Source organism: Marmota flaviventris, chromosome 9 (genome assembly GCF_047511675.1).
Source record: "Marmota flaviventris isolate mMarFla1 chromosome 9, mMarFla1.hap1, whole genome shotgun sequence".
Taxonomy (NCBI): Eukaryota; Metazoa; Chordata; class Mammalia; order Rodentia; family Sciuridae; genus Marmota; species Marmota flaviventris.
The window spans coordinates 113,194,498-113,207,936 of record NC_092506.1 but is presented as its reverse complement, the minus strand read 5'-3'; the positions used below and the strand labels follow the sequence as shown (position 1 = coordinate 113,207,936).

The window sequence follows — 13,439 nt, the reverse complement described above, 5'->3', positions numbered from 1 at the left end:
TGACTGTGATTACTTTCCCTCATTTTTATTCTCCGTTAGATGAAAGGTGTGTCTCTTGTTCTAAGGGAAGTACTATGGAAAAAAAGGCCTTAGCTGGGGCCACTGGGGCCAATGCACATGATGGGTGATACAGTTTCAAACTGAACTGATGCCTTTTGGGGTTGACTGTGTTTGCCCATAGCACAGTACCACTTCCTGTTTTAAGAAGAAAAAAAAAAGTCATCCAGAAAATTCATTAAGAGGTTCAACATTCTTCTTGGACATCAAATAAGTCCTCAAAATATTTTTTTTAAGAGTTAAGTGTAAATGAATCAAAACCAGACAAATTCAATTTCCCTTCAATTAAACAGGATTTTTTAAAAGTCCAGGGGAAAGGCGCTTGGGGCCAAATGTGTTTAGGTTTTAAATAAGACCCATTTTGGAAAAATGTCTAAGACCCCAGAGCAGATTCTGGCCCTATTCTTAGTTTGCATTAACATGGAGGGATTGGCACAGCTCCAGTGTCACTTGGCAATGAAGACAACCAGCTCCCAGAAATTCACAAAGCATCTCCTAAGAGCCCTAGCCTTCAACTGGTCTTGGAGGTCACTCCACCAAGTGAAACTTAGCCCTGAGATTGAAGGAAAAGAGTCATGTAGGACCAGATAGAACATCTGAGAGGTTCACGCATCCATATCCCAAAATGAGATGCAAGAAGAAAATGTGTGTGCATGTTCAGTCATATGGACATGAGAGCCAAAAGGAAATTTTGAAATTATGCCTTCATTTTATACACAAGAAAAAGTTTAACAGAATGAATTATTTACATGAGTAGTGAAAAAGTAAAGTGATTTGCCTAAGACCCCATATCTAGTCCTAGGTAAAGCTGGGGCTATGAATTGGCTAGACTATTTTTCCCTGTTTTAATCATACAATAGGATCCAAAAGTCACTATGATCAACACATTTGGGATAGAATGACTTTTTTTTACAGTCTATTTCGAGTAGTCACCCTTTATTTTTTACATCTTTGTATTTTTAATTACGAAACTAATATGTGACAATGATTAAGAACATAAAATACTCCACAAACTTAAAATGTGCAAATTCTACTTTTTCATGCCCAGAGGTAACTCACTACTTTTAATCGTTTCTTATATATCCTTCTAAAAATTGTCAGCACATAATCTTACATGTGTGTTTAAATTTTTTTTTTTGCATAAGTGGGACCATATATTTTAGAATTTGCCTTTTTTTTCCACATAATAATATACTTGGAGAACTTTATAAATCAGTGTATATGGCAATTGATTTATTCTGTTTAATATTAGCAAGGTATTTTCTTGTATGAATTTTCCCTCATTCATTATCCAGTCCCCCAATGATAGATGCTTAATTATTTTAATTTTTGCCATTACAAATGATGCTATAATAAATATCTTGTATATATATCTTTGGTATCTGAATGAATATATCTTTAAAATAAATTTTTAGAATTGACATTATTATCAAGTTTGCATAATTATTTACCTTCTCAAATAGATGTTGCCCTCTGGAAGATTATACCAAGTTATATTCCTACCAAGAGGGAAAGACAGTGACATGTTCTCTCATGCTTTCTGACATGAGGCACTATCTAGTTGTTTTAATCTCTGCTCTCCTCTTAGGTCGCAAGTGTATGAATTTTATTATTTGAATATCTTTATGCATGGACCTGAGATTCTTTTCATTTGTATTTCTTTTTCTAGCATTGCTATAAGCATTTTAACCTATTTTCTATCAAGTGATCTTTCTCTTACTGATTTGTAAGTAGTTTCTTTGTTTAAGACATTAAGTATGAGAAATAGTCTTTCACAGTTTCTCATTTATCTTTTCTCTTTGTTTGTTTTTGCAGTGCTAGGGATCAAACACAGGGCTCCAGGCAAGTACTCTACCACCGAGCTACATCTCTAGTCCCTACCTTTCCATTTTACTTTGGGTATTTTTCTCCATGTTAATATATAAATAGAGGAACTTAAGCTGAATGGGAGAAGCCAGAAAGTCCTACCTTTCTACAAAAGTTCATACAATGGACCAATAGCATCAATGACAAAGGAGCAACCTGTCAAGTGGCTGCAACTTTTGGGGAAATGTGTCTAAATGTCCTTATAATCTACAAATAAAACTGCCCCAATTGGCAGTGCTTCATTTGGAATCACCAATAGTCAGAGCTTAAAAGCAGTTCTACCTTCTAGAAGAGACACCTTGTTCTTGCTCACTTGTGTGTTAATTAAAATGTACATGGATACAGGAAACATTTTAATTAACACTACATTTGGCAGTGTGATTCAGTTTTTTGATGCATGAATAAATGGATGACTATAAATTAAAGTGATAAATGTCAAAAGACAAAATGACTTTGCAGACTAAATCTAAATATGTGCTTTTATACAGATTATTACAGCTTATAACTTGAAGACAACTCACAAGCTGAATAATTTTACAATATTAACCTGTTTGTTTTCACATTTTTGCCACATGAGTTTTTAAAAATCATTCACTTTCAGACTCCTTCCCACATAAAATCAATGAACACTCACGTATTCAGAACCAACGACTCTGCTACTGGAATGTTAGATTTCAGTAGACATGTGAAACCCACACATGTCTAGAAATTCAAGGTTAAAGCTCCCCTGGCAACTGTAATTCTGGCCTCTTGCAAGTGTGCACTGAGATATGACATAAAGGCTTTCATTACCTTGGACACATAGCACTGGTTGGGTAAATGGGCCTGCTCTTGGGAAAGAATTTCAGTATTCAAGTCTGCATTCTCCTTGAGGTGGTTTGAAAAATTTCATACCCTGGGATTTTGTTCATATACTTAATGGCAGATACATTGTTCCCAGGAGATGAGAACTATCTTAAATATTTCAGTGTTTTGTTTCATTTTTATAGGTATGAGAAATTTTGAAACTGCTATAAAGTTGGCCTGAATTATCTGAAAATGTATCTACACCCTCAATCCTGAACCAGTTTGGAATGATAGTGATAAGTCTCTTAAGTTTTGCTTGGATGAAATGTCCATCTTTTTTTATTTCCTTTTTTATTCCTTATGTATTTTTCAAAAAAATATTTTTTTAGAAATAAGTTGCAGAGGCTGGCCTCAAACTTGCAATTCTCTTGCCTCCCAAATCACCAGGATTACAGACATGCACCACCACTCCGGGCAAAGAGTCAGTATTTCTAACTGAGGCAATGGACTCAAACAACCCATGAGAGAATGTCAGACCTGTCTAAATTTCCATATTGATTTTAGTTTCAGGGAAACAACCTTCCTTTTCATCTCTACTATCTGCTGATTCATTCTCAAAAGTATCTAAAGTTGTAACCTAGGACCAAGTGCCTGATTGAAAAAAGCTCAAGGGCTGAAGGTGTAGTTCAGCAGTGGGATGCTTGCCTAGATTGTGTGAGCCCTGAGTTAGATCCCTAAGAGCCAAAACAACAAACAACAACAACAAAACCCCAGCTGAATAAGATCCCCAGATCCCTGGGAAAGAAGACACATTTGAAGGGGCAAAAATGGTAACCACAGTTTTATTAGAGCTAGTGAAATAGGATTTCTCCTCCCTCCCTGCATGTCATATTTAATAAACAGGTGTCTCTAAAGAGCACTGATGACATTTCTGGTTGTCTGAACCTATCACTGGTTTTCTAATCCTGATGGCTAGTCACTTCTCATATGGATTCCATAAGTAATGGATCCACCCCCATCTCTATTTCCTAAGGGGGAGGACAAGAGTAGGAAAGATTCAGGTACTAAGGATCTACAGCTATGTAGATTATGCCTCTATTCAAAATGTTTTCATTCATTCTTTTTATATATTTTATAAGACCCAAATCATTAGTTATGGTTTTTAAGGTCCTCTATAATCTAGTTTTATCTAGTCTTTCCAATCTCACTTTCTCCTTGAATCCCACCCTAAATATTCCACTCTTCTTAGAAAGCCCTTGACCATATCTTTCTGTGTATGCATACCTCAAAGCCCCAGGTCCAGATCCACCTAAGCCAAGAGGAGTGTGGCTGGTGTGTGGAGAAAAAGCAGGTGTTCTGCAATCAGAAGCATGGGGCTTGAAACCCAGCTCTTTCATCTCTTAGCAATAATCTTGGGCAAGTTGCCTCACACTCTCTGAACTTTCATTTCTTCCATATAAAAGGGAGATGTGGTTATATGACCTCCCTCAGGGCTGTTGCAGGGATGAGATGCATGAGTGCCCATGAAAGTGCTCTGCACACAGTAAGAAACTACATGAAGAACTGCTATCATTAGGTCTTTCCCTGTCTCTTCAGCTGTAATTGCTTTTTTCTTCCTCAGGACTATCATAGCACCACTGCACCCTGTGGGCACACATGCACAGTTTACCCACTGGCTAGGTCTCCCAGGCAGCAGCCTGTTGGCTGCTAGTATCCTCCACTCATAGAATGTAGTCACCTAGTTTAGTTTCTGAATAACAATCATGCAATTACATTAATATGGTTTGTCAGTTTATGTTGCCCATGAAGCTGGGGTTACAGATACCTCTAAGACCAGCTCATTTTGCACCGAAAAGGGTTATTTCATAAATAGACTCATTCCACCAAACTTCACAGATATTGGCCCTATAGGTGACAGTATGGGAATCAGTGAATGCCTCTGGCAAAATACCTCAACAGGATACTGGTGAGTTCATCAGATCAGTAGCAGAATTATAATATGCAAAAGAGTGATATCACTTGGTAATCCATCCTTTTGATGAATCAATACATAAATGGGATAAACACTATAGATATGAAATCATTAAAACAATAGAAAATGAAACAGGATGTAGTCTTCTGCAGAGGAAGAGACACCTGCATAGCTTTGAGATTAGGGCTAGTTCAAGGCTTTATGAGGTGTGTGTGTGTGTGTGTGTGTGTACGCACATAATGGCCAATGTACTTTAGTCTACTCAATTTGTTACAAAACAATAAGAAAAAAGAGATTTAGAAAGATTGTTTTAAGTGCAATCTTCCAAAAGAATTAAAATAAGAATAATAATTATTATCAAATTTGTGTAAATATTTACTTTTCCAAATAGATGTTGTCCTATGGCAATTCACGTTATCCAAAACAAACATTGTTCTGTACCTGTATTATTCAACTAAGAAAATAGTACGTTTTCCATTCTAATCTAAAAACCTACACATCAAGTTTCAGATTTAGTGAGTTTTTAATCTGGAGATATGTTATGAAATTTGAGGTAGAATATATACCCCATCCACTAGAAATCCCATCTGGTAGCTCAATAATATTAATATTTTTCAAACTTGTGGGGAGGGCATTAGATTATTCTGTTTCTAAAAAGAAAAAAGGCTTAAATCAGTCACCTTTTAAAACCATAATTTTTTAAAAGATGGTTTAAATTAGCCTATTTTTAAAACAAATAATAAGAAACTATTAATCCCAAACAAAGGGAGACATTGAAATCCTATATTTTATCTAATGTGATTGTTATCCAAGGTATTTTTACTACACAGTCTTGAAAATGGATCCATAAGATACATCCTAGTACAATTAAATATATTTTATTTAAAATTCAAATATTCAATTATTAAAAGTTTTTTTAAAAAAGATTCAGTCTACCTGTCCATGTTGGGTAAAGGGGTCTATTGATTATTTAAATAAAATATTATATTTTGGGTTGTTCCCTGGTAATGAAGACTTTGTTTGCTTTGCCCAAAATAATAATTTAAAAAAAGCATTTATTTTGGAAAACAGTTCTATAAATCTTATCTGAAACTTTGGAATTTTTTTTGAAGTATGGAGATAATTTGAGATTATACTAATGCATTTTTCATTAACAGAAGCATCTTTAGTTCAAATGCCAGATTCTTCATGATTTCTCTTTTAAAGTCTTCTCTTTCTCTCTCTCTCTCACACACATATCCTGCCTCCAGAATTATAAAATTCACAATAATATAACAAAATCAAATGATACCATCATGGTATTGTGGAAAGGACACTGCCCAATGGGTCAGAAGGCCTGAAATCTCACCCTTTCTCTGTAATAGGTTAACTCTCTAATTCTGGACATTTCATTTAACACTCCAGGCCTCAGCTTTCCCACCCATAAAATGAGACTGTCTGGCTAAATATGCCCTAAAGTTCTAAAGTTGCAAGCCCGTGAACTTGAATTAGAATAGTAATGAGAGTAGAAGGAAACTTTTTAGTGGAAGTTATTCACACACACACACAAAAAAAAACCAGAATTCACCATTTGGTAATTATCTTGGGGGATGGGTCATAGGAATAGAGAAACTGGCCAAATCTTGCCTGGAGTGCTCTCCAATCTAGATGACATGAAGGTTAAAAGGTGGGGGTGAGGTGGAAGGCAGCACCCCCTCCTTGAGGACAGGAACAAGTCTGTGCCTATGTATTCTTCACTTGTCTGCTTCTTCCCCAGAACTTCTCCTTAAATTTCCCTCCCAAGCATATCTGAGGCAGACTCTTCTCTGGTACACACAGCCCATTGGTGACCCGGCCTTTCTGGCCCAGTTTACTTTCCCATCATTTACTGATTGTGTGGTGCTATGACTTTCTGAGATAGAAGATGAGAACAGATAATACCTCTGCTCAGCTGGGACTGTTAGAGGCAATCTCTTTGACCATCCTAGCTGGTACCATTCCATCGTTTTCTATGCCCCTAACCTGCTTTTATGGCTCTCCAGAAAATATATAACGTCCAGACATAAATCTATTTCTGTGTGTATCCATCACCTCCACTCAGGTGTAAACTCCCAGACAGTTTTGATCCACAATACATAAAACAGAGCCTTGGAACCTAAGAGTCACATCAAAAGTATCTATTGAATTAATGAAACATTATTTTGGTTAATCCAGATCTGTGATCTAATATTCTGACCAATAGATCCACACAAACCATAATCCAAAGGAGAAGCTGAACTAATGTGTATCCAGCTAAGGTAGCAGATTTTATTTCATCCTTACTGTGACTTGTGTGAGGAGGCACTTTGGCCCCATTTTATAGATAAGAAAACTGAGACCCAAAGAGCTAAGTTCCTTGTTATAAGGCACCTAGAAACTAAGCAGTAGAACTGAGAAAGAACTCAGGTTTTTAAACTCCAAGTCTACTCTTCCTTTCCTGCTTCACAATTTCATTCATCATGTCTACCTCTTTTCTGATTATATCCACATCTTTGATGATACCATATGCATTTAAGTTTCCATGGATGAAATTAATTGGATTCAACTGAAGCCTGCCTAGAACTAAGAGGCAGTTTTAAAAACCAGGTCATTTCTTCAAGCAGCAAGCAGTACCACGTGCTTTTCAACACTGATCATATCACTGTGGGGAACAGGGGTGGGGTAGGGTGTTGTTTAGTATGACAGGTTACCTTGACTGTGGCAAAAGAAGAGTAACAAAATTTAGTGTTCCCAATATGATACTCAAAGCCTTCCCAGGAGATATTCTTGAAAGACAAGTGAACATAATACAAAAGGATTTGCAACAAGTGCAGTGTGATTGGGAATTTATAATCCCATGGAGTTGTGCAAATTATGCACAAAATAAGGGTTGTTTTTTTTTTTTTTTTTTTTTTTTTGTGTGTGTGTGTGTGTGTGTGAAGAAATCCAGACTGTCCTGGCATCCTAGATCAAATACTTCCAGAGTGCTGAGACCCACAGGCATTTTTAAATATACACATGCCTTATGTTTGAGGAAGAAATATGCAGGTGCATAAAGTCACATCCCAGAATCACTCAAAGCTGATTTTTTCAAGCCACTCAAACTGCAAACCCACATGCTGGGTTAGTGTCTACAAATTAGATCTGCTCTGTAGTGTCTTTAGACCTGCTAGTTTAGCACAGGACTTAGTGAACATACAGATAAGTATTAGTAAATGAGCAAAATATTCTAGGCATAGAAAAACTTGGAAAGATCCTATTGCAGAGGTACTGCAGTCCCACTGTTTTGTTTTTACAAAGATTATGAAGCTCAAAGAGGTTTAACAGATTGTGCATTCTCACATAAGAGCAGAATTGGTTGGCTTCTCTCCCAGTTCACTCTTCTCCAAGCTCAGTACTAAACCATCATGGGAGTGGGATCCTTGGAACCCCAAGATTCAAATGTCACATGTGAACAGGAACCTGTGGCTTACACATAACCAAAATATCAAACTATTCACTAAGGACTCAATCCTTCCAAACCTTGGGGACTGAAGACAGCTGGACAAGCCACTGCTCTATGGGTTACTCTGTAGCCAGGTAACCTGGCTGAGAGATAAGGGTGGTTGGTCATGGAAAGGGTTTGGAGTGGCTCAGGGTCTCCCACCATGTACCCTAAAAGAGACCTTCCCTCTCATCTTTGGCATGAAATGCCAGGTTCCTTGTCTAGGGCTGTTCTCACTAACTGCCATGCCAATCCCTAAGTGTGTATCTAAAGAGGTTAGCACATCCTGGGTACACAAACCACAGCTTCCTCCCCTTGCTCAGGGCCTTTGCTTAGAGTTCTGAGCACTGTGAAGATATTTCTTCACTTCTCCTTAGGGTGTCCACATCAAGACCCTGGAGCCATCTTACCACTCTTCTCTATCAGAGGGGCATCGCTGAGGTAAGTGGTTAAGTGTTTCAATTTAGGGGGGTTGTCTAGAATGAAACATCTCATTACAGAATTCAGGGATTCGGACACTTGCATGCATGCACCAAAAGGAAACAGAGAAATAGGTGTACAATTGACCCAGTGACCCTACTCCCAGGTCTGTACTGTAACCTCTCTCACCCACTCACTTTTAGTTTGAGGAACCCAGAGACTCTTAAAGGCTCCCTTTAACCCATTACAATCAGTTTTCTCATCTACAGATTTTCAAGTTCCTTCAGTTGGTTGGTGTCTTTCACCTAAGTCAGCATTTTCAAACTTTCAGAAAAAAAAAAAAAAAAAAAAAACCTAGAAAATTAAACCGCGACGACCCCACCCAGATGATAAAAATCTCTTGAATTCTCTAAGTCCAACACCTTAGCCTCCTCTCACTCAGCCCTGAGCAGAGTTGTTTCCTTTGGGTCCTGGGGAATGGCGGGCTCTGCCACTCCTCACCTCACCAGCCTAATAGTTTTTCCAGACAAACGCCTGCTTGGTATTACATGGCAGCCTGGAAGCTAACTTCTGGTCCCATTCATTCCCCTAGGTTTTCTAAGGCCAGTCGCGTTAGGGGGTGTCCCTCCTCTCCGTTCCTGGTCCACTTCCCCCTTTCAGAGGGAGCAAGCAGTGAACTCTCCTTAAGACCCTCACTAGTTTCTCAGGCTGCACTTTGCAACCTAGACCCAGGCGTGGCGGCGCTGATGAGGTTGGGATTGACAAGGCAGGCGCCAGGACCGCGGGCTCTGAACCCGCCACCACCGCCGGGGGATGTCTCTGAAGGGCGAGGGACTCTCGCTGAGAAGACAGCTCCCGGAACCCGTCCCCTGAAGCTGACGCATGCCGGGGCGCGAAGGATTAAGGCACTGGGTACAGAGGAGCTGAGCGGACCAAGGTTGGAGATGGAGATTCCTTGCCCGAGAAGCGGCGAGGCCGGACCGTTAGTCCCGGAGAGCCGGCTAGCCGAGTGCTGAGAACTGGGCAACAAGTAGCGAGAGGGAAAGGAAACCAATCTCCGCTGACATGTAAACAGGGGTTTCCATCAGGAAGAGCCCGCTCAGGCAGACCCTCGGACACACTCCCTTGCACCCACATCCGCCTGCTACTAATCCACTTAGTCGCTCCGGGGCCCATCAGGCAGGGACCGGAGTGAGACGGCTGTTGCCACTGCCCCTGCCCCCGCCGCTTTCGGCCTCTGGCGAGAGGAAGCTGGCCGCCAGAGCCCTGCGCCGCAGCCAGGGCGCCCTAGTTGCCGGGTGGAAATGGTAGACCCGAAGGTCTCCCGCCCCTGACTCTGATCCGCGCCCGGGGTCTCCAGCTTTTAAGCCGCCGCCCGCTCCTGCAGACCCGCTGGCAGAGTGGCAGGAGGGGGCCGGACTCCCTTTAGCAGAGGGAATGTGGGGAGATCGCCCTCCGTGGGGAGCCTGGCCGGCCTCCCCGAAAGTGGGACTGACAATCCGAGCAGTGGAGGAGACCGCGCGAAACGGGGGCGCGGAAGGAAGGGAGAGAGGCCACGTCTTCCGGGACCCCGGAGCCCTGCGCCCAGCCTGCCTGCCGCCCCACCGCGCTGCTGGGCCCCGCCGCCCGGCACCCACTGCCCCGCCACTTACCTTAATAGTCCCGTCCATTTGGCCAAGTCTGCAGCCGAGCCCCCCAATATTCCACACATTGACCCGGTTACAGCCTGACCTCGCAGCCCCTTCAGATTAGCCCGGCGCGGCCTCCCTGGCGCCCTGGGCCCTCCCTGAGTGCCCCCTGTGAGCGCCCTGCCCTCGCTCCCCTGTGCACGTTTGTTGTTGTAGCGGAGCGAAAAAGAGACAGTTAACCGGATGAAACTTTTTTTCAGCTAATTTTGGGAAGTGACTTCACTTTGCGAACGGGGAGGAAGTCCTATCTCTCTCTCTCTCTCTCTCTCTCTCTCTCTCTCTCTCTCTCTCTCGCCTCGCGCTCTCCTCTCTCTTCTCTCCCCTCTGCTCTCCCTTGTCTTCCCTCCCCCACACCCCCTCTTCCTCTCTCGCCTAGTCCTGCTTTTCGCATCACACACTATATAAATATACGCGGAGATGCCCAGATACATTCATGCACTACGCACACAGGATACTTGCTCCTGGGAGATAAGAGCTAGCTGGGAACAATGACGGGGTCCACGCCCAGCGTCCGCGCCCTGATTCCCCGCAGTCTGCAACCAGCCCCCATCACCTTCCCCCCAAATCCAAAACCATACGCCTTTGGCTTCTTTCCTTTTCCTGGGGCCGTTGGCCGAAGGTGGCCCTCCTGACTCATTCACTTTCCGTTTCTTCCCACAGATAGGTTCATTAATGCTTTTTCCAGCCGGAGTCAAACTTTTTGGGAATGGGAGGACCGCGGGAGAGTTTACTAGAGCAGGCAGAACCTGGCGCTTACTCCTGAGAAGATTCGGACGCAGACCGAGGCAAACCAACCATTGGAAAGTGCATCCAATGAGAATTTTCCCATTCGGGCCCTCTGATGCTGACATGAGGCGGACTCCCGCAGAAGCTCACCCACTTATCCACGCGGATTCGGGGCGATTTCAGGCTGACCTGAGCCGTCAGGGGCGCAACTCGATTCCGGGTGCATTGTTAGGAAAGGGGCACCCTTCTGGCGGCGCGCCTCGACTCTCGGCTCCCGGCGTCCGCGAAGGACTGGGACCCGCGGCACCCTAAGTCAATCTACCCCGTCTTCTTGGGTTAATCCCTTCGCGTTTAACGGGACCCGACGGCCCAAGCCTCGGCAACCAAGCCAGAGTCCTTCTTGCAATTCTACCATGGCCCCCAAGAAACTGACACTACGGCGGATGTTCCCTCCACGCTGGTCAGCAGGTCCCCGGAGCGCAGCACGCAACAGCGCCACATAGACCCAGACTTCTCCCGGAATGAGACAAGGGGGCCAGCGCTCCAGGCTGTCATCCCCATCCAGCCGGGAGACCAGCCTCTCCTCGACCCACTTGTCCGGCCAGGCTCACCCAGAGACCTCCCAGTTCCCCTGCTGGGCCGCCGCGCTCTCTAGTTAGGGCAGCCTTCAGTGGTCCGGGCGTTCTCGGCCTGATTCCCTCTCCCCAATCTCCAAAACAGGTTACCTTGTCCACGCTCTGCAGACCACGCTTGTGACTGTCTCACTTTTATTTAAGAGTCCGCCCCGGGAAAGAGGAAAAAAAAAAATCCAGAGAAGATCCGAGTGAAACGGAAAGAAAAATATTCAAAAGTGTGTCCACAGCGGAGAAAAAGGTGACATTAATTCTTTATTTCTTCAGGAGCAATTGAGCCTGAGAGCTCGCTCGCCCGCCTCCCTCCCTCCCTCCTTCCTCCCCCTCTCGAAATTAGTCTCATCAATTCAGCTCCAATTTTGGGTTCGAATACAGACACGGGTCTGAACGTGACCAGACCTGGAGTGGCGGGTGCAGCCTGCCAGCAATTGAGACTCCGTGTGCGTGGGGGGGGGGGGGTGGAGTGGGGTGGTTGGTGGGATGGGGGCCGGGCCGACTCCCCCCACCAGTCTGCTTCTCAATCCAGGGGTCTGCTCCGGGGCTCCCCTGGGACCGCCACATCTGGTTACCGCTAGCGGGGTCAGTCCCCCCCCCCCTTTGCCTGGGGCCACCAGTTCTGGAGTTCAATTAAAAGAAATCAGGCTTAACCCTTTCCTTCCCGCGGCCCGGCTGCCCGCCCTCTTGCTCTTCCCTTCAGCGTTTCCACATGCTTTCCAGAGAGGAAAGAGGTTAAAGGGAAAGGAAGAATGAATTACATCCTTTCAAACCCCAAATTGTTTCCTTTTCTGCCCAGACTTCACCGACCTTCAAACGACAACAGGGCTTTCAGGAGGGTGCGGGGAGACCGCTTCTCACCGGGACCTCACCAGAAACCCGCGCACTCCAGCCACATTGCTCCTCTTTTAGCTAGAAAGGACTTCAACTTCACCACCAAGAGGCCCCTTTCCTGATGCTGGGCAATCACAGAGGCCCTCAATGGCCACCCCACACGTGGCGGCTAGCAGCAACCCCCCACGCCCCCCCCCCCCACACTCCTCCTAAAGGCACTCTGTGGCAAACACAATCACTAGGTTTTTCTTTCCAACTTTGGTTGGTTTGGCAATTAACAGTCCTCTTCACTATAGTGATCAGTTATCACCTCAACAGTACACCCCACAATCCCATTTAGTACCAGTTGCCTTTCCTGTTGGAAGTGTTCAATATGAAAGTATATTAAAATGAAGATTGGCCTTCTGTCTGAGCTTCGGAACACAACAGCATTTTCTGCTTCTGCCTATAAAACCAAAGTTATAGCAACTTCACAATTTTGGAAGTCAGGGAAAGGGAGCCTAGCAGAGGCATCAACCTATGCATAGACATAGGCATCATTGCCCCTTTGTGATTCTCAAATTGGCACCAGTGCAGCTGCCTTTTGCTGTTTACTAGCCCCTGCATAAGGAGCTACTGCCCATTCACACGGTCTTTTCTGAGAAAGAAGACCCCAGCCAATTCTGAGCAGATTTCTAAGGGAATATCAGATTCCTTCCCTCCTATGTTGATGTGCTGGTGGACAAGTTTGCCCCACTTATGTAAGTCTGGGCTCCATGCTCCACTCCAATGCTGCTGCTTCTTTTTTAAATCCTGAAGGGGGGAAAGCCCTAACCAAACACAACAGTAAACAAGTCTGCCCTGTTTAATGTGGTTACCACCAGACATCTGGAAAGATGGTTTGATCCTGGCAGCTCACATTGTTTTCACGAGCAGCCAAAGAGCATATTTTGAATGTTTGCATTGAAACAAATTGATAGAGAGCCTGCGGTGAGGCTACAAAT

General features: G+C 43.8%; 1 protein-coding gene and 1 long non-coding RNA gene across 2 annotated transcripts in view; one reads left to right on the top strand and one right to left on the bottom strand.

The window, feature by feature from the left end:
- The window catches only part of Fli1 (Fli-1 proto-oncogene, ETS transcription factor), a 119,908-nt gene extending 109,149 nt beyond the window's left edge, over positions 1-10,759 (bottom strand). Inside the window, exon 1 of the mRNA XM_027945466.2 lies at positions 10,235-10,759. Within this exon, the coding sequence (XP_027801267.1) occupies positions 10,235-10,252 (18 nt within the window). The 5' untranslated portion in view covers positions 10,253-10,759. The remainder of the gene's footprint in view (positions 1-10,234) is intronic.
- Positions 8,482-12,868, top strand: LOC114100686 (uncharacterized). The gene is made up of 3 exons (XR_003584123.3): positions 8,482-8,603; positions 10,931-11,869; positions 12,422-12,868. It is a non-coding gene; the product is annotated as an uncharacterized lncRNA (long non-coding RNA).
- The last annotated feature ends 571 nt before the right edge of the window (positions 12,869-13,439 follow it).